This window comes from Branchiostoma belcheri, unplaced genomic scaffold (genome assembly GCF_001625305.1).
Source record: "Branchiostoma belcheri isolate BF01 breed outbred unplaced genomic scaffold, Haploidv18h27 scaffold3, whole genome shotgun sequence".
In the NCBI taxonomy this organism is placed as follows: domain Eukaryota; kingdom Metazoa; phylum Chordata; class Leptocardii; order Amphioxiformes; family Branchiostomatidae; genus Branchiostoma; species Branchiostoma belcheri.
The window spans coordinates 92,607-111,603 of NW_017803909.1; the positions used below are offsets into that span (position 1 = coordinate 92,607).

Sequence of the window (18,997 nt, forward strand, 5' to 3'; positions counted from 1 at the left end):
AATATTGATAGCAAAAGGGTGTAAGCAGGTTTTATCCGTTTTAATTTCCCTCCAAAAGGTATTAAACTATAAAAATGAATTCTCCCTGGAAACTAAGTGGCATAGTCCATCAGGGCGAAAGGTCAGATCTCCCAGAGGCTCACGGGATAAAAGTGTTTTTGGCGACGGCACATGCATGGGGCAGGTAGACGCGTCAGGTTACTTCCTGACCCAGTTGTAATGTTTTCATCTGGAACAGTTCGTGGGAAAACTCCTGTCGGTCGCCAGCGACGTCAATCACTCGGCTCCTGTTCGTCAGCAGGAGTAATTAATGACACGTTTTAGGGAGACGGTGTCGATAACCGCGAAGGTTGACACCGAACGAGTTTAATAGGTCCTCAAGCGGCCAAAAACCTCCAGGTGTGGGCCAAGGAAGTATTTCAAACACCGATCCTTTGGTACAGAAGCTGAATACTTTGAAAAGTTTGAAGCAAGGGCACGCAGTCAATGAACACACAAGGAGTTTACCGGAATGGTTGTTGTTCAGGGTTGTTGATAGAATTTTGGAATGATCAAAGTGGCAACTTTATTTAATGCCAATTCATGATGGCATCAGCTCTCGTTATGATGAAGAAGAAAATCAGAAACTGTTTCCCCTTATTAGAATCACTAATTCAATGTGTTACATTGTTGACTAGTATCATTACCATCGCAATTTTTAAGTTGCTAACAAGTTTATTCTTTATTGCACACTATCACAGGCATTGTGACGTTATGATGCGGAGGTGACTAAAATAAAATTGAAACCTAAAGGCTGTAGTGAACAACAGAAACGTAAGACGTCGCTTTAGCAAAGCAGGGACTTTCAATCCCAGGCATTGCGGCGACGTCTCACCGACGAGCTCCTAAGCCGGAAGGAACTACTAGTATATCAATCCAGGCAGCGTTTTGCGATCAGCACAGATAAATATTTTTTATTGTGAAGTTGAAAAAAGCATTTCTTTTTAATCCAGTATTAACCAAATTACGTAATTACGGTAACCACATTGTATATGCCGTGACCACATACGCACACACCCTTTTGTTAGCTTCGATTCTCCAGAAGAATCAATACTTCCAGACCTCATGACTGTACATGACGGATAGTACCACCCTAGCCCAACCCAGCCCTTGTTTCATCAGAGTATTTGGCAACAAGAGTATCCAGAAAGCATGCAGCCTATCAAAAGTTATTCATCATCCATTGCATTCCACCTGTCACACACACAAAAAAGAAAACATTGCGTCATTAAAGAATTTCGTCCTGGCTATAATTTAGATAAGCGGCAACGGTAGCATTACCATAATACCTGTAGTACATCGTTAAAATGAAACGGGCAGTTCAACAGTTGACGACAAGAATTGACCAGAAAGTAAGACCACTGCTTCAGACAGTTGACAAGAGAAAGGGTTGCGTTAGAAATTTAAAGAGCTTCCTAAGTTTGATCTTTTTTCTTATATTTTAACTTAAATACTGTATCTTAACGAAGGCACAGTACCTCTGAGTCAGCCATATCGTTTGGAGCAGCACACATCTTCAGCTAGCGACAGACCCTCGTATCTTTGACAGTACAATATTAGACTGAACACCACCAGAGAAGTTATTTTTGCAGGTTGCCGCTGTACCGAGTTCAGAGGTGCCAGTGACTGTGTTGAAGTACAAAGTACAGCAAAGTACAAACAAATCAGTCGTAAATACCACGACTAATCCCACGTTCAAACTGCTCCTTCCACCGCTGGATTGTTGACTCGGTCAACAGGAGAGACCAGCTTCTTTTTGCCGACCACAGACGTGTTTGCAGTTGTGTCTGGTGAGGTGACATCACATGACTGCCGTTATGGTGATTTTGAGATACCTCATTGATGTATTATCTAGTTTGAATCTGTCTTCATAAGAACTAATAAATACCCGTTGCAGCGATGACAATCGCTGGATCACGTTAATAAGAACTTTCTTTTCAACGTCCTGCATTTATCTTGTGTATATGTTGGAGGGGTTCGTCTTGTGAAAGTTGAAGAATGCATTTTCAGTTGGCATCGTCGAATTTTACGGCATTTAAGTGATACTAGTACCAGTATATGACATCGGTGACATAGGATACCACATCATCAGGCTTTTGAGCGGAATGCGAGCGAGTGGTGATGACAGGTGGTCGTCAGCGCAGTATGGATTGTGAAGCGTTGGCCACCGCTTATGGACGACCTCTAGCGATCTTATGGAAACTGCAGTATGATGTGACAGTCGCAGCAAACAGGTGAACGGACGAACGGACGCACCAGGGTAATCTTGAAGCAGACATTCGAACGTAAAGGCATGAATCTTTGGAGTGTTAGCTCTCCCAAAACGGGGTTGTAAGGATTGGAGGAGAATGTAATCCTCTTCTTCAAGTATTTGCCAGGAGATTCTCCCCAGATGAATGTCATAGAATAACAAACTGGCTTCTTTAGTTGTTTTCAGTTAAAAGAGTTTTAATACATTTTGTACTAGTATATCATTCTTAACAGACAGCATTACTGAGCTAATGACAACTGACATGACACAATGACACTAAACTGCGCACCGTGACTGCGCACATCTGTGCAAAGCGAAGGTCACCTTTCACGGACGTCACCTGGCGGTCTTTTCGAAACGTACAAAGTCTGACCTTTACAACTTTTAACATTTCTCTTCTCTCTATAGGATCTTCTGTGGCATTGACAAAACGGTCAAACCTATTTCCTCTTTTGCTAATTTCTGTAAGCCAATTGAATCACAGGAGGTGAATATGATACAATATTTAATATTTTGTAGTCGGTTGGATATAATCATGGAGGTCTCTTTTTCTACCTCCATGATATAATCAAGGACATTATACACAGTATAATGTCCTTGATATAATCAAGGACGTTCTACAGAACTTGTAGAACGTCCTTGATATAATATAAGAAAGGAGCGAGGTTAAAAATCAATTGTATTTAAACCTTTGCCTTACAGATATCAGTATACTTGGAAAAAAAATTTATTCAACTGACTACATTGAAAGAATGACAAAAAATTGACTTTGAAAATCCAGTTTTGCCGCCCTGAAAGTGTATTGGACCCTTCCCTTTAAATTAACAAATTGACGTGTACGTACAAGACGGGGCCGCCGAGGTCACGACTTCCTGACCTCACGCCGGACCACCTCGAGACTTCACGGGTTTGAAATCGAATTTGTAACTTGGTGCCAATGGTAGGAAATCAGGCTGTTCAAAATTCGACACTCTGTCGACAGTTTCTACATAAACATGTCAGGCTTTGCCGAAGGTCAGCACGAGGTCGCCGGTTGGGTGGGCCAAATTTAACTGAAGCCACAACGTCGAGAATTCAAGAACACGCACCTTTTAAAAGAAATTTCAAGCGGTTGCGGATATAAAGAAATACGAGACAGAAGTTATCCTACGAAGCAGAAGCCCTTTAATAGCCACGACGAATGATTAATGCATGCATAACGTATTAAGCATTGTACATTGAAGACGCTCACGTCATACCTTTTTTCTACCTCCATGGTCATACTAGTACCTTTTTGTATAGTCAATTCATGATCAAAAACTTGTTCGGGAAATTGGCGAGATTCTGTTTTAAAAGGACTTTTTGTATCACTTCGATTATATCACTTTGATGCACAACTGGACATTTATTCTTTATGTGGTGCCACATTTAATAAAGAGATATCGCTAGTTCAAAAAAATACAAGTTTCATTGGGATTCTATACGCAGTGTAATTTCGTCAGTGCTGCAGACGGCAATACATTTGGGGTCACATTGGGGTCGCGCTCGGAAAGTGTGAAGGCAAACGTGCCGTCGATAATCCCTCCCCTCAAGCCTGAAACGATACCATCTCTCTCGGTTTAGTGGCAAACATTCCTTGACACACGAGATGTAATTTTATAATCTCCTGCGAAAACACTCTTCACACCGTTCCAAGAATCACTTCTCACTGGACTGTGTCAAACGACGGAGAAAGGTCAAAAGGTGGTCAGTCTGCTGAGGATGCAGGTGGTATTTACTCCGGTAGAGGGCGCTTTACAAAGATAGCATGCTGCTGGTCTGCATCCCCTACAAACAATTGACTTTGTTACCCTCTCTCCCATTATGTAAGTCTATTTGCCTCTCTGACATTTATTTAGAGACTCCTTATATGCTTAATAGCTAAGGGAAAGACAACTTTGGCGCTGAAGAATTCACAGGTAAACACTAGTTCGTGAGCGCCCCTATTCTTCGCCATATTCGTCAAGTTTACACTCCCACGCCAGGAGACCTGGTGCATAAAAACCAGGCCTGTTTGGCGTGATGTCCACTTAAGTTGGTTTACTCGGGCCGTTGTCGCCACATCGTTTCCAAGAGTGGTGTTTGATGTCAATATCTGTAAATTAAATTAAAACCCACCACAGAATCACTCTGTTTTCGTTTTCTAGTGTGTGTAATACTCTCTAAGCAGAGGTTTGGGTTTTGGCTTACTTTTGGCGTGTTTTTAGGTTTTTTATCGGGCTTTCTTTTTGGATTGGTATTTTCTTTTTGGAGTCGGCGTAAAAAAGAGAAAGCCCAATAAAAAGCCTAAAAACACGCAAAAAATAAGCCCAAACGCAAACCACTGCTTGGAGAGTAGTGATTCAATACCTTGTCTCTTCTTACGCTTTTAACCTGAAACTTTGGAATTTTGCTTTACTAATCAAAATCTATATGGTAAAAAAATGAATAACACATCTAATTTTTCTATTTAAATTCGCATTATGAACTACTAGACTGACAGTAACTATTACGCACAGGGAACTGAATTCTGTAAACCCAACTGGCGCCAAGTCCCAAGAAGTTACCGATTTCCGAACTAGTGTAGGACTTCGTTTCTCTCTACTCTGCCCACACCGTGTACATACATGTACATGTACTAGTACTACCATGGTGGTAGAAAATATCTTTTCTACCTCCATGGTACTAGTATTTCATTTTCGCCTGTTGACCTGGAAGCACGGTGTGTAGCAGAGTTCACAGGTTCTACTAATCTCAGGTTGTTGGACGTCTTGACGACCACTTGTCAAACCCACCGCAAACAAACGCTTCGTTAGCGTCAATTACCAGTCTTCACACCTACTAACGACCGCATGGGACGATCTGTAACGATTTGCAAACAGAACTTAGCAGAATGTTTGACTACGCTGTCGCCTGAATTGCTCAACTGGAAGTCAACGACAGAAAAAGAAGCATACATTGATCAGCAAAACGGATTTCTCTCCCCTAGCTTGAAGCTACTAGTATGCCCCAGTCAGCTAAATTGAGATTACTAACCTTGTACACCTATTATGCAGCCAATTTAGAAGTGCTTCCATCATCAATTGAAAATGTTATATATCTAACCAAGGAGTTCCTTGATCTAACGGAACTTATGCATTTCCCAGATATCTTCGAATGAGAGATATCCCATTTTCTGACAAAATGCCTCTCAACCAAAAACTTGAACAGCAACAATAACCTGGATCGTGCAAACGCTAGATACCATGCCTACCAAGTTATAATAATAATACTGGTTTATTTCTTTCATACTATGCTGTACAGAGTAGCAGGGTCCCCGTAGGGCCCTGAATTGGTCTGCCGCATTACAAATTGTTAAAAACGGTTGGCACAAATATTAAAAGCAATTATTAAAGACAGTTAAAAACAGCAATTATTAAAAGTATTTACAATAGGTGGCGATCATAGTCAAGCGGTTAAAAACAGCAAAATTGTTAAAAGTATTTACAATAGCATATACCGTGTCATGACAGATTGTTGTTCTTGTTCAGTAGTCTTACAAGGAAAGGTATGCTACTGTTTCTAAATCTTTCAGTTCTAGTTCTGATTGTGTCCAGATCGTTACAATGTCTTGTGTGCCTGTTACTTGTCTGCCCACGGGAGGGGGGGAGCAAGTTTCTAAAGAGCGCACTGTTCAACAGTTTCTTCCCGAAGCGGAGGCACAGCTGTTCCCGTCTTGTTCTCAATGGTTGAAGACCAAGCTGTGCACAGGCGTCTGCGTAGCTGGTGTACCTTCTCCCCAGGATAATCCTGCATGCCCTCCTTTGGATGGATTCGATCTGCGATGACTGTTTGTTTGTAAGTCCTGAGCTCCACACCGGGGCTGCGTACTCTAGTACCGGCCTCACGTATGTAGTGTACACTGTAGTCATGTCGGTCGTCGGTAGGTTGAACTGTTTTAGGCGCTTTAAGATGAACAGACGCTTGCTACCTTGTGTAGACATATGGTTGACTTGTGTGTCCCATTTTAAGTCTGTCTGTATCCACACTCCTAGCAGTTTTGCGATCTGAACGGTCTGGAGTACGTGACCATCGATCTGTACGGACGGTAGTGTGGGTGGGATTCTGGTGAAACAGAAGTGCATCACCTTACATTTTTTCGGGTGAAGTTTCATTTTACTCTCTTCCGTCCAACTTTCCAGATCGCTGAGGTCTCGCTGCAGTGACGACTGGTCTTGAAAATGTCCTTTCAAAGACATACATCATCTCTGAGATGAGTTTTCATATTGTGCAAGGATAGTAATAGTTATGGTGAAGTGTACAAAATCGCCCAAGTCTCCATCACTATATAACATCATTAGTCAATGTCTTCTTTTGTCCCAGCACTGATCAGTCATTTCTAACTCCTCACTGTGTAGTGTCAGGGTGGGGCAGGCAGCTCAGTCAGAAGACAATCTCTTCATCACATCATATGTCTAGAAACAGTAGATATGACTGTTTTCTGTATGACAAGTTATTCATTGCGAATTTGTGTATATTTTGGAAGGATGCCCTGTCCTTGGTGCTGAAATGNTTTGGCGTGATGTCCACTTAAGTTGGTTTACTCGGGCCGTTGTCGCCACATCGTTTCCAAGAGTGGTGTTTGATGTCAATATCTGTAAATTAAATTAAAACCCACCACAGAATCACTCTGTTTTCGTTTTCTAGTGTAGTAATACTCTCTAAGCAGAGGTTTGGGTTTTGGCTTACTTTTGACGTGTTTTTAGGTTTTTTATCGGGCTTCCTTTTTGGATTGGTATTTTCTTTTTGGAGTCGGCGTAAAAAAGAGAAAGCCCAATAAAAAGCCTAAAAACACGCAAAAAATAAGCCCAAACGCAAACCACTGCTTGGAGAGTAGTGATTCAATACCTTGTCTCTTCTTACGCTTTTAACCTGAAACTTCGGAATTTTGCTTTACTAATCAAAATCTATATGGTAAAAAATGAATAACACATCTAATTTTTCTATTTAAATTCGCATTATGAACTACTAGACTGACAGTAACTATTACGCACAGGGAACTGAATTCTGTAAACCCAACTGGCGCCAAGTCCCAAGAAGTTACCGATTTCCGAACTAGTGTAGGACTTCGTTTCTCTCTACTCTGCCCACACCGTGTACATACATGTACATGTACTAGTACTACCATGGTGGTAGAAAATCTCTTTTCTATCTCCATGGTACTAGTACTAGTATTTCATTTTCGCCTATTGACCTGGAAGCACGGTGTGTAGCAGAGTTCACAGGTTCTACTAATCTCAGGTTGTTGGACGTCTTGACGACCACTTGTCAAACCCACCGCAAACAAACGCTTCGTTAGCGTCAATTACCAGTCTTCACACCTCCTAACGACCGCATGGGACGATCTGTAACGATTTGCAAACAGAACTTAGCAGAATGTTTGACTACGCTGTCGCCTGAATTGCTCAACTGGAAGTCAACGACCGAAAAAGAAGCATACATGATTGATCAGCAAAACGGATTTCTCTCCCCTAGCTTGAAGCTACTAATATGCCCCAGCCAGCTAAATTGAGATTACTAACCTCGTACACCTATTATGCAGCCAATTTAGAAGTGCTTCCATCATCAATTGAAAATGTTATATATATCAAGGACATTATACTGTGTATAATGTCCTTGGTTATATCTAACCAATATCTTCGAATGAGAGATATCCCATTTTCTGACAAAATGCCTCTCAACCAAAAACTTGAACAGCAACAAAAACCTGGATCGTGCAAACGCTAGATACCATGCCTACCATGTTGTGCCTACACAACATCTTTTGCCTATGAATATGTTTTATTTTTCCAGGGAGGTTCTATTTTAAACCTTGATATTTCCTATGAAGCAGATCGAGAGGATCGTAAAATTAGTGAACCTTTTTTTTTCTTTTACACAGGGGGGGGGGGCATTTTTTTCAGTCATGTTCACTTCCCGCAACTTGTTTGTTTTCTTTACATTTAACTTTCTCATGGTGCAAGCTGTTTTAACAATTTTTGATTAATTGACTGCGCTTTGCATTTATATTTCTTTCTCCTTTACACCAATCAGACTGCCATTGTTATGGATGAGGCGGCCATATTGAAACCCCGAGGTTTTGAGACCACTGTGCAACATTTAGACACCGATCGCAAGAAATGGGCTTTTCATATTCAAAAGTCTCGGGCATTTCAAACGACGAAATCACATGGGAAAGTTCGCACAAGTCTCATTTTTTGTGGACAGAGAAATAACGGGATTGTTACAAATGAACTGAGAAGTACAATCATAATAGACTGATCCAGGCTGTCCTGTCGAAACATTGACATTCAAAAAGTGACAAAATATTTTACTAATTCTAGAGAAATAAAGGCCCTGGAGAAATTTGTGTTGTCACCGTGAGCTAGTACTGTTCATCAAAATGTGTGTAAAAGTAAGTCCTTGGTAAACGCAAGGAGACTTTAAAAATAATTTTTAAACCTCGTTGGTGAAAACAAGTTTAAGGAAGTAAAGGCACAAAGAACTCAGTGGTCTTTTGACTATTCAAAGTGCAGCCTTTTTAAACCTCCTTGGTGCAGCTATGGCCAGTGTACATGGATGTGTATTGTTGGTTCAAAGACGACATGTTTTTACCACCTATTGTATTGTATCTAGCGGTTTGTCTCGCGTTGAACTTTCAAGACGGCTCGTCTGTTCTGTCTCACCTGTTGATGTCGGTCCTTTGATCGTTTCCCTCAGGTGAGAATGAGGTGTCACAGTACTGACAGCGCGTGGGGGCAATCAGCGGTTTGCCACTGGGGTGTGGGGATCAAAAATCAAAACATAACAAGCTTTGTGCAGTTGTCGTTTCTTAATAGCGGCCCGTCCTTAATATGCACGCTCCGCATTGAGCTTGTTTATACAATTGCCAGGGTGGGAATTGATGTCAACAGTAATTGTCGTGCGTGAATTTGTGGTAGCAGAAAACACGTGTGTCCGATAGGGTATACTTGTAAGCATGGTAGTGTATTTTGGGTGGCGAAAGAAAACCGTGAAAACTGAAAAAGCTTTCGCCGGCACGTCCAACAAACAAAGACAACTTGTTGGAAGAGGGTCAGCAAACAAAACCAATGGGGAATACACTCAACATAAACCAACCAGCTAATAGACCGTGGTAGATCGTCAGCAGATGTTATGAATGTGGCACCATCATTACACACAAACCTAGAGGCCTCCTAAGACTATAGATAGGTAAAGTTTTATGTCGAATGTACGGTGATCTGACATACGCCCCCCTCCCCAAACCTCGACCGCGATAGCACCTGTTGATGAACACCTGACGGCCGGGCTGTGCGCGCCTGCGGCTCGGGCTGACAGGCCGCCTCCCCCGGGTAACATACATCCTTCCACCCCGGGGATTCTTCAGGGGGAAATACCATCTGGAAATGAAGCTCAGGGGAAATTAGAAACAAATGGAGGTCAGGTTGTACGTGTCTTCTGTGGTTACGGGTGGGAGGGGGGCTTATTTAGGTCGGAAGGTGAGATTGGAGGTGGCCGCGCGAAAGTTGTTGTTCCTCCTCCATACTCAGTTCGTTGGGGGATTACATGGCCTCACGCGAGTTCGCCGCTTTACATTGTATAAAGTTGAGTGAAAACACATGTCTAATTCTACATTCACGGCATGAGACTTTAGCACTCACCATTATACCCATGCCCTGTCTCCAAAACATTAAGGACTCATATTGATTTGTTGTGCCGATCCGGCTTTACCTTTGGGCAATTAGCCGCAGATTGGTACCCGAGAACAGTTATTTATTATTATTATTATTATGTCTCCAAAATTGTTAGTGATTCTCCAGGGCCCGCTGATTCTCGGCCCGCCCAAGAGATTGGAAAGTTTTCAAAAGTTTTCAAGTTTAGATTAACTTCTTTACGTTAGCTGAAGAGAAAAAAAGTAGTTTTGAAAAAGATTCCTTGTTTCATCATTTGGAAATGTGTGTTGCATGTGTTAGGACACCAAAACGATCAGATGCGCTCCGCCAAATGTGCCCCTCGGGAGCCCGAGAACAGCTGCAGGAGGGTGTAGCCTCGGGAACAGCCTTCCGGAAGGATGTTTGTTACCTTGAACTTTTGTTACATTCAAAAGTGGTCAGGAAAGCTATGACGCGATGTAGAAAAAAAGCCTGGACATGGGCTTTTTGAGGGGATACAACCATTTTTAGCCCCGTCCAAAGACAATCGGACGAAAACGTATTAGCCACCTGCCGATGCATTTTAGAACCAACCACATGGACGATTCACAGTACATCATGATTGAACAAAAATAAGAAGAGGGCGACTGTACCAAATAAACTACTAATATTCAGGGGCAGCATAGTAAAGCAAAGAGTTATTTAGATGTTGACTTTGTTTGGTGTGTAACCATAAAGTTGAAAATGCCTGACAGCTGTTTTGAGTTCTTATCTAAGAATTCGCCTGAAATGGCTAAAGAACAAGTTACACCAACAAAGAAAACTCTTTTCCTCTCGCTGTAAATCTGAAAAAAAATCGCTTTTTCTTTTCTCTTGCCTCCTTGGCTGACCAATGCCCGCATGTTCACACACTGTTGCCGTGAGAAATCCGCCTTTTTGGCGAGTGAGAAATAATCCAGGCGGGCCGGATGGAGCCGGATGGCCATGTTTGGGGATGATGGACAGGCGCAGCGGACGACAGGTGATAGTCGGACCACTTGTGTGAACCTACCACACACATGGACTTCTGTACAAATTACTTTTCCGTCTGCTTCTGCGGATAGAATATTGTGAAAATCTAGGTTTCGAAATCTCTTAAAAACTACTTTGGACCAATTGCAAGATTTCGTTGCTACAAAAGTAAGTTGTAATACGTGCATCACAACAATTTTGAAGTCTGAATGAAGGTTGTATTTGTAGTTCATGAAACCCCTTGTTGGAATGTTTATACATACATGAATAAATAAATTGCTGGATTAATGTGGGCAAGTCATCGATAGTATGTAATAGCTATAACTCTGAGCTATAACGGTAGCTCTGAAGAAAGTGGTATCGTTTCATATATACAGTAGCTTGTTAGTTTGTTTTTATTTCCACGAAACGCATACATGCAAATGCTACAAGACAAAGGATGCGCCTGGCCTCAGATCCATCTGTGGTATTGTTTTATCACTCAGACATGCTCAGCTGTCAATTGGCCGACTTTGCCGTATATTTAGCCCCGCCCGTGGGACCTCCATAAAAGATTCGCGCAATTTTGGGGCCGCCTCCTCAAATTTGACTAAAAAAGGCGGTCGGTGGTTGGTGTGTTGACCAATCAGAGCGTCTGGTTTGGACCCGCCCGGCCCTCGCGTGACGACACACGGACATACCGCAGGCCGGCCACTCAAAATAGCCCGACCGTCAGCCGGGAGAGACATTCTGACACTTGTTGCTCGTGAACTGCGGAAGCACAGTCTGCCAAGTTCCCAACTCACTGTTTCTCCACTGCGCGACGACGACTTCTACTGTTCACCATGCCGAGAGCTTTCCTCGTCAAGAGATTCAAGCACATCTGGGAGTCAGGCGAGCCCAAGGAATCCGAACAGGGCGAGATGGGAGGTAAGAAGGAGCACATTTTGTCCTGATTTTGGCACAGGCAGTGGTTATCTAGCCATGGGTGTTTACCTATGCAGTGTGTGTGACAGGACCCGGTCCAGTGGCTGTAGTTGATCCTGCCTCGGTGCGGACATGCTTGCATACCGTAGATCTATGTAGCTGAACCTCAGTGTTCTTATTCAAACTTTCAGCCTGGGGAAATCTTTACCAAGGTCGTAAAAATCTCGGAAAAATCGGATGGCATGTCCAGACGACGCGCCGCGGCCTGCCCTAACCAGTCCTGACCGTTACGTCTCCCGGCAAGCCGCGTGCCTGACATGATAGGAGCTGGCAAGGCTTGTTTTAAAGCTGATTAATTGGACCCATGTTATTTTTCAAGGGGTGGCTTGTAGGTCCGGACCATGTGTGGTATGGGCCAGGCTTCCTGGCTTCCCGGGGTCACAGGGCTACCAGACCGACCTTATCTGCAACACGTGGGTCGTTGTTCATTCTCCTCGGCCGCAAACTAAAATGTAGTTTTGTTCAAAGCCCGCGAATGAACATACATAGTGTAAACAATTTCATGGCTAAGGAAGTTCAAACAAAAACATTGCGGTTTTAGAAGTCAGGGTCTGAAAAGTAGCACATCTTTGCTTGCTTCGAAATAATTTTCGGGCCGTGGATAGCCTCTGGTTGCGATATCGCGATGGCATCCTTTCATCCTACAGATATCAAAAGTCATGGGCTTGTTATTCAGCGGATCTAACGCAACTTCCCTCCCTTCCCCCACATGACGTGTTCGTCTGTACAAAGTCTGTTTGACTAAACACTAGTTTCTGCACGGAACTTGGATGACGTCTGCCCATGCATTTCCGTGTTCTTGGATTTATGTCGTGTCTGTTACACATTTATGTATTGGGTTATTTTAAGTCAATAAAATCCTTTACAGGCCAAACTAAATCATAGGGAGGTTTCTCGGAAGTGATGTTCATATATGGCGACAAAACCTGAATATTCCTCATCGATAGTCTCCTATCTGAATTTGAAGGTGTTGGTCAAATTCGTCAACATTTCCATTTAGAACAACTGATTCCATTACAAGAAAACATCGCTCTGCGTCATGTAAACGATCGTCGTCCAAAAGCGTCGTCTGCGGAGATTGCCAGGGTGACAGGACCCTAAAAATAGCCCCCTCTGTCCGTGACGGTCCCGTGTCCGTATATAGTCAAAGTGATGATGGGTGATAGATCTGCGGTCATGTTTTTATAAATTATTTGTTATTTAATACCCACACCCCTTACAAGAACGCTGTTCTGTAGAAACATCAAAACTGAAACGACTTTTTTTCGCAACGTGTCGCTACCGCACATCGATATGATTGTTGAATATGTAGAAGCTGATCACCTTTGTTCTTCTCGTCAGTGAGCTAAGAATGACCCTCGTGGCGGATGACCACCTGTGCTGGTCACTTACAAATGGTCAATCCCCCACTAGTCTGGAATTCGCGGAAAAAAAACACTTCCCCAAACTGCGAGTCAGCTGTTCCATACAGACTCTATCATTCGGCTTGATATGCTGTCAATGACGTAATGGTAAACTTACTTCTTGGAGACGTACACAACACAAGACTAACATTGTGCGGCGATTCCTTAGACAGATTTTCTCAAGAAACACAAAACTTTGAGGTAACCTTGGCGGAAACCCAGGGGTGTGCTCAAAGGTAACACCGGCTGGGGTACGAACAAGACGTCTTTGTCTGGAGATGGCCCTGTTGCGGCTAAGGTTTCTCCCTTCGCCAATTTCGGTCCGGAAAGGTAGAAGTCTGATTTTGGGTCTGGGTTGTCTCCTGCGAATTGACTTCGAGTTTTATCTGGCCTTTTTCTGTGTGCCCAGATTGATAAATTCGCCTGTCGTTCATGTATAATATATTCATGAGAAAAACAGCTGACTCTACAAAAGTCTTAAAAAGTTGTATCCAGTTTTGCAAAATGATTGAGATATGTTCTAATTTTATTCCTTTGTGTCTTTTTCCTTTATTTCTGGTGGTAGCAAATATCGGTCAAATCTGTGATTATCGGAAAATTTATAAATTCCAGACTTCGACTTTTTTGTCTTATAACAAAGCAACAAATAAAGTCGTGCGGAACGTTTAAACGTCTTGAAAATCCTCCCATCCTATTGTATTATCTAATTCTTTCTTTGTGTCAGAAATCAGCTTATTTCTTTGAAGTCTGACGCCTCGACAGACATAGGAAAAACCACGCTGTGGTATTCGCCAGGACTGTTGTATGAGCTTGATTGGTTTATAATAGACTGTCTGGAGTGTCGGCCATTTTAAACGATTGTCATTGTGGAGCCATGGAAATGTGTATCAGTTTCTATTGTTCGTCTGTGATGGTCGAGGTGTCGCGACATGTCCCGCACAATGGAGCGGTGAAAAGACAGGAGTAACGACGTCTAATTGGAGGATAATGGCGGGACATCTTTGAGTCGGGCCATCCGGTCAGATCCACGGTCCCACGCGTCATTAGTGGGTTATGATGCCAAGATGATTTCTGTGCACATGCACAGCAATTTGCTCTTAGTCTTACCTAGAGAACACAGAAACCCGTTCAGATGGGAGACTAAAATATTTTGCGTCTGACCTAGTCTAGGTTGGAAAGACAAATGATTTTACCCTGGCCAGATGCAAATATATGTACGAAAACTAATTAACGAATACGTACAATTTACAAATGAATGAACTTTGAAGTTTACCGGAAGAATTTGTAGAAAAACACACATAAAACACGTATTCTCTATTTCCAGAAGCCCCTGAGCCGGTGACGTTGGTCCCCGTGGACTGGAGTAAAGGTTACCACCCCGTTCCCTTCTTCAACCCGCTGGGCCTGCCGCTTGTCGCCCCCCACCAGGACGACCCCAGCCGACGGAGTCCTGTCGAGAGCACCGCTCTGCCCCCCTCCCCACCCCCAGATGACCTCAAGATCAAGGTCAACGATGAGGACAACCTCAAGGGCGCTTCAACGCCCAATAAACCCAAACAGGTGAGTTCGTGTGTACATTATGTAACCATGAGTTTGTTGCAGAATGCATAGTTGGAGTGTTTTGTTTAGACTACACCGGCAATGTTAATCGTGAAACGGCCCTAATGCGCTCCGGTTACAACTGGTGGAAACAAACTTTCGCTTTTCATCGCTCGTTGAGCGCCCGTGAAATTGGAGATAAATTATATTGTTAGCTTTCCACTTTGCCCTGTTTGTTCCGCGTAAACACCGTTTAGTCTACTCGGGTTATGTGTGTTTATTTTCCACAGTAGTACACACAACACTAGGTGGAATGATTCGGCAATATACTTTGGTAAAGTGTCGCGGCAATGGTTTCTTTTACAATTGGTCGACTGAGTGCCGCACTAACAAAGTAACAACTCGCAGAGAGACCAAAAACAAACTGCTCTCTTCCGCCCGGGTTCTGTGACCATATAAAACCCGTGCTAATTGGAAACTCGCTAATCCCATGTGGCGTGGGGGCTCGCGTAAATAAACTCGGATGTCCGAAGATTACACCAACTCGAAACAGCACCGACTGTCGCCATGTTCTGGTTGGGGACCGACCAATGGTTAATATTATGGGGGTGTCAGCTTTTGCAATTTGGGGGCGGGCCATTGTAGAAATTAAGGGTGCTTGCCTGATCATCTGCGTCTCTATGTCAGAAGATTTTGGGATGTACATGTAATACCAAGAAAGTAATATTAAACGAAAAAGAGACTCAAATCTCCTTGATATTACAGCTTGGAGAGTAGATATTACGAGAGTTGGTCGAAGAACATAAAACGACCAACCGATTAGGAGTTCGAACTTCAATCAAAAGTAAGAAACAGCAACAACAACAACAAACCAATATAATTCTTCTTTTCCTACAGACAAAGACCAAGAGAGAGCGGTCGGACAGCGAGTCGTCCGTGAGTCCGCGGGGCGGAGAGACGCCGACCGGCCCGTACCACTGCCCGGAGTGCGGCAAGCGGTACAGTACGTCCAGTAACCTGGCCCGCCACAGACAGACGCACCGGGACCAGCAGGACAAGAAGGCCAGGAAGTGTCCGCACTGTGATAAGGTAAGGAACAGGACTTGCTGAAGTTTTCTATTGTTTTCCTGTGTGTTAGTTTCAGTAAAACTCCACGAGCGGGTCTTGGATACGCTTGAATAGATGTAGAAATAGATATGGAATATGATTAAGAATAGTCATTAAAAATTATCCAGACTTTCGCGGTCTTGAATTTTCAAACCTTTGTCAACATTTTACCGAATTAAGTCTATTTTCCATCTTTATTATAATTTTTATCAATTATGATGATATCAGTTCTGATAATTTCTATGTTGATGTGTTTCAGGTGTACGTGTCCATGCCTGCCCTGTCCATGCACATCCGCACACACAAGCAGGGCTGTAAGTGTCCGTACTGCGGGAAGTGTTTCTCCCGGCCGTGGTTACTACAGGGGCACATCAGGACACACACTGGTGAGGACACTCAGCTTCTTCATACAGAAATATTGTTTTTATCATCATGGTAGTTGTCTAATGGATGTATGTTTCAAGCAAAAAATTATCTATATGGTACGCGCAACGAACATTGACAAGACATAGTAGTAGGTACGATTGTAATATCTTATAGCACTTTGTAGCAAGTTAGATATTCATGCAATGTATGAATGAAACATTTTTAGTTTTCGCAAGTTGGATAGAAAAAGCTACAGTCTGTATATTCTGGTATTTTATGTCCAGAAATTTAATACTAACGGTGATTGTTGTTTGTTTCTTTGTTGTGTAGGCGAGAGACCGTTCGTGTGCCAGATCTGTGAGAAGGCGTTTGCCGACAAGTCCAACCTGCGGGCGCACACCCAGACCCACTCGGACGCCAAGCCCTACGTCTGCGGCCGCTGTGGCAAGGCCTTCGCGCTCAAGTCTTACCTGTACAAGCACGAGGAGAGTGCCTGTCTGCGGAGCACCAAGGTCACCAAGCCAGCAACAACCAGACAGGCACAGAGGCAGGGCACTGCGGACAGACGCGATCCACAGGCCCCCATAGCAGTACAGGGGTAGACCTGACCTTGAGTCAGATGGACAATGTTGTAAGGGCATGTAATAGTCCTGAAACGGGCTCCACGTGCCAGACAACGCTATACATTACAGGCGGGTAAAACAGGCGGACTATATATAGGCTCAGGTTATATAAGGAACAATGTTGCAAGGGCAAAGCCATTCTGGACAATCACATACATGTATGTGATACACAGTGTCTACAGTTTAGGTGTCCATTGTAAATACGTAAGACTGGACCCGCCCACCAAGAATAACACAGACCTTAACTCGATGCACAGACAAAAATTGGATGTTGAACCTCACATTTCTCCAATTCCTGATATTATTGATAAGGAACAATACTATAAAATGTACATTTGATGTCTAATGTTGGAACAATGTAGCAGACATTACTTACTGTATCAGCGTATCTTAAGTGCCAAGAATGTAGGAGGATCTCCCAAGGAATTTCAGGGACAGTGACCCATAATATTTACGTTTGTTGTTCGCCATGACGACGCATACAGACGACCCAGGGAGGACTGATGTGTGTGAAGTGATGAGGCACATATGGACAGGTGTGTCTTGTCTGAAAACAACTGCATTTATCAATGTACAATCGCGCCTTCCATGTTGTATAGAAAACACTGATCATTCAATTACAAACCTAGTTAAAATTGCTTCGTCAAATTAAACAGTCCCTCGTATTGGCTGAAATTTAACGGTTGTTGGTTTCTAAATTTCACAAATAAGTTTCTTTATTTGGGTGTCTCTACAATGACCTAAGTTAATATAATAAGTTACTGCCGATCACCATTTGTTAGATACAGATAAGTTTCGATGGTTTAAATCAAAGTTAGTTTCTATAGTGATTGGTCGAATAGTGACCACACACTACTGTATAGGTAACGGTATTTATTTGTAAAAAATGGTCTTCGGGCCATCCTCGTTAAATAAAGAGAAGTTTATATTCACAGTTAATCTGTTTTGTCTGACTTTCAATGTTACATTCATTCTTTCATGGTCACGCTTACTCCGAAATAAAATGAGAATTGCAGACACATTTGCAGGAAAAGCAACTTCATTGAATACATGCTTTTCCATTATCCAAATCGTCTTCATTATTTACATATACACATGTTTAAAAGGTGTAACATTTACTTACGTAAGTCTGATCAACAGGTTGTCCCCTTCAAGGTCACGAAAGAGCATTCCAAGAATGTGCTGCACTGAGACATGTTGTCTATACCGTGCCTCCGGGTGACATAGTCCGACCGTCCTAGTGTTTACATCCCGCCTTCTGTAGAACATGCCTCCTGAAATATAGGTGTTCAGCAATACGACCAATTAAATTAAATCACGTTATTGTCGTAAATTATGATGTCACACTGTGACCTCTAACATTGTACAGACATTGCAGAAATACTTATCGACAGCTTTTTCCAGCATCAGTAAATACGAACGTCAGTAAATTACATTAACCATCACATTTTTGTAATCGACACTTTTCCTTACGCAAGTGAAGGCATATTTCTCTCCCCTTGCCTGTCATGTTTGCTTTGTTGAAGCCCATCCTTTATCTTGAATCCCTCCTCTGGAAGTGTATAATGGACTATCCCAGAGGATAAAAAGAAGTGCGAACTTCTCTAAAGCAGGGGATTGAGTTTTGGCTTGTTTTTTTGGCGTGTTTAAGGCTTTTTTATCGGGCTTTCTTTGTGGCACTGATATCTTTTTTTTTACGTTGGGTTGGCGTAAAAAAAGATACCAGTGCAAAAAAAAAGGAAGCATGATTTAAAAAAAGCCTAAAAACACGGCAAAAATTAGCCAAGCCGCAAATCTCTGCTTGGAGAGTAAACTTCACCACAAGAAGAACTAAATTTGTTTTCCTAATACCTCCGCAAGATATTTCCCCAGAGGGGATCTTGGCTTGCTGTTGAGCGAGCCCACGAGGAAACACGCGAGACAACAGGTGGGAAACCAAAGTACACTTGGCAGTGAACTTCAAAGCGTCGCGCAGGGGTATCAGATAAGGAGCCTTAAGTATGCTGTCCTCGCTTTGTGATCACA

General features: G+C 42.8%; 1 protein-coding gene across 4 annotated transcripts; it reads left to right on the forward strand.

Moving 5' to 3' along the window:
* Positions 1 to 11,497: 11,497 nt before the first annotated feature.
* LOC109473939 (protein snail homolog Sna-like) lies at positions 11,498 to 17,874 on the forward strand. Of its 4 annotated transcripts, none has more exons than XM_019774116.1 (5): positions 11,498 to 11,877; positions 14,662 to 14,897; positions 15,774 to 15,965; positions 16,243 to 16,369; positions 16,680 to 17,871. In XM_019774116.1, the coding sequence occupies exons 1-5, from the start codon at positions 11,793 to 11,795 to the stop codon at positions 16,949 to 16,951; spliced, it is 912 nt and encodes a 303-aa protein (XP_019629675.1). In that variant the 5' UTR covers positions 11,498 to 11,792; the 3' UTR covers positions 16,952 to 17,871. The 4 variants fall into 4 exon arrangements, with proteins under 4 accessions (XP_019629675.1, XP_019629674.1, XP_019629676.1 ...); XM_019774115.1 differs by lacking the exon at positions 11,498 to 11,877 and adding an exon at positions 12,224 to 12,347 and having other exon boundaries at positions 14,665 to 14,897; positions 16,680 to 17,874; XM_019774117.1 differs by lacking the exon at positions 11,498 to 11,877 and adding an exon at positions 13,598 to 13,667 and having other exon boundaries at positions 16,680 to 17,872.
* The last annotated feature ends 1,123 nt before the right edge of the window (positions 17,875 to 18,997 follow it).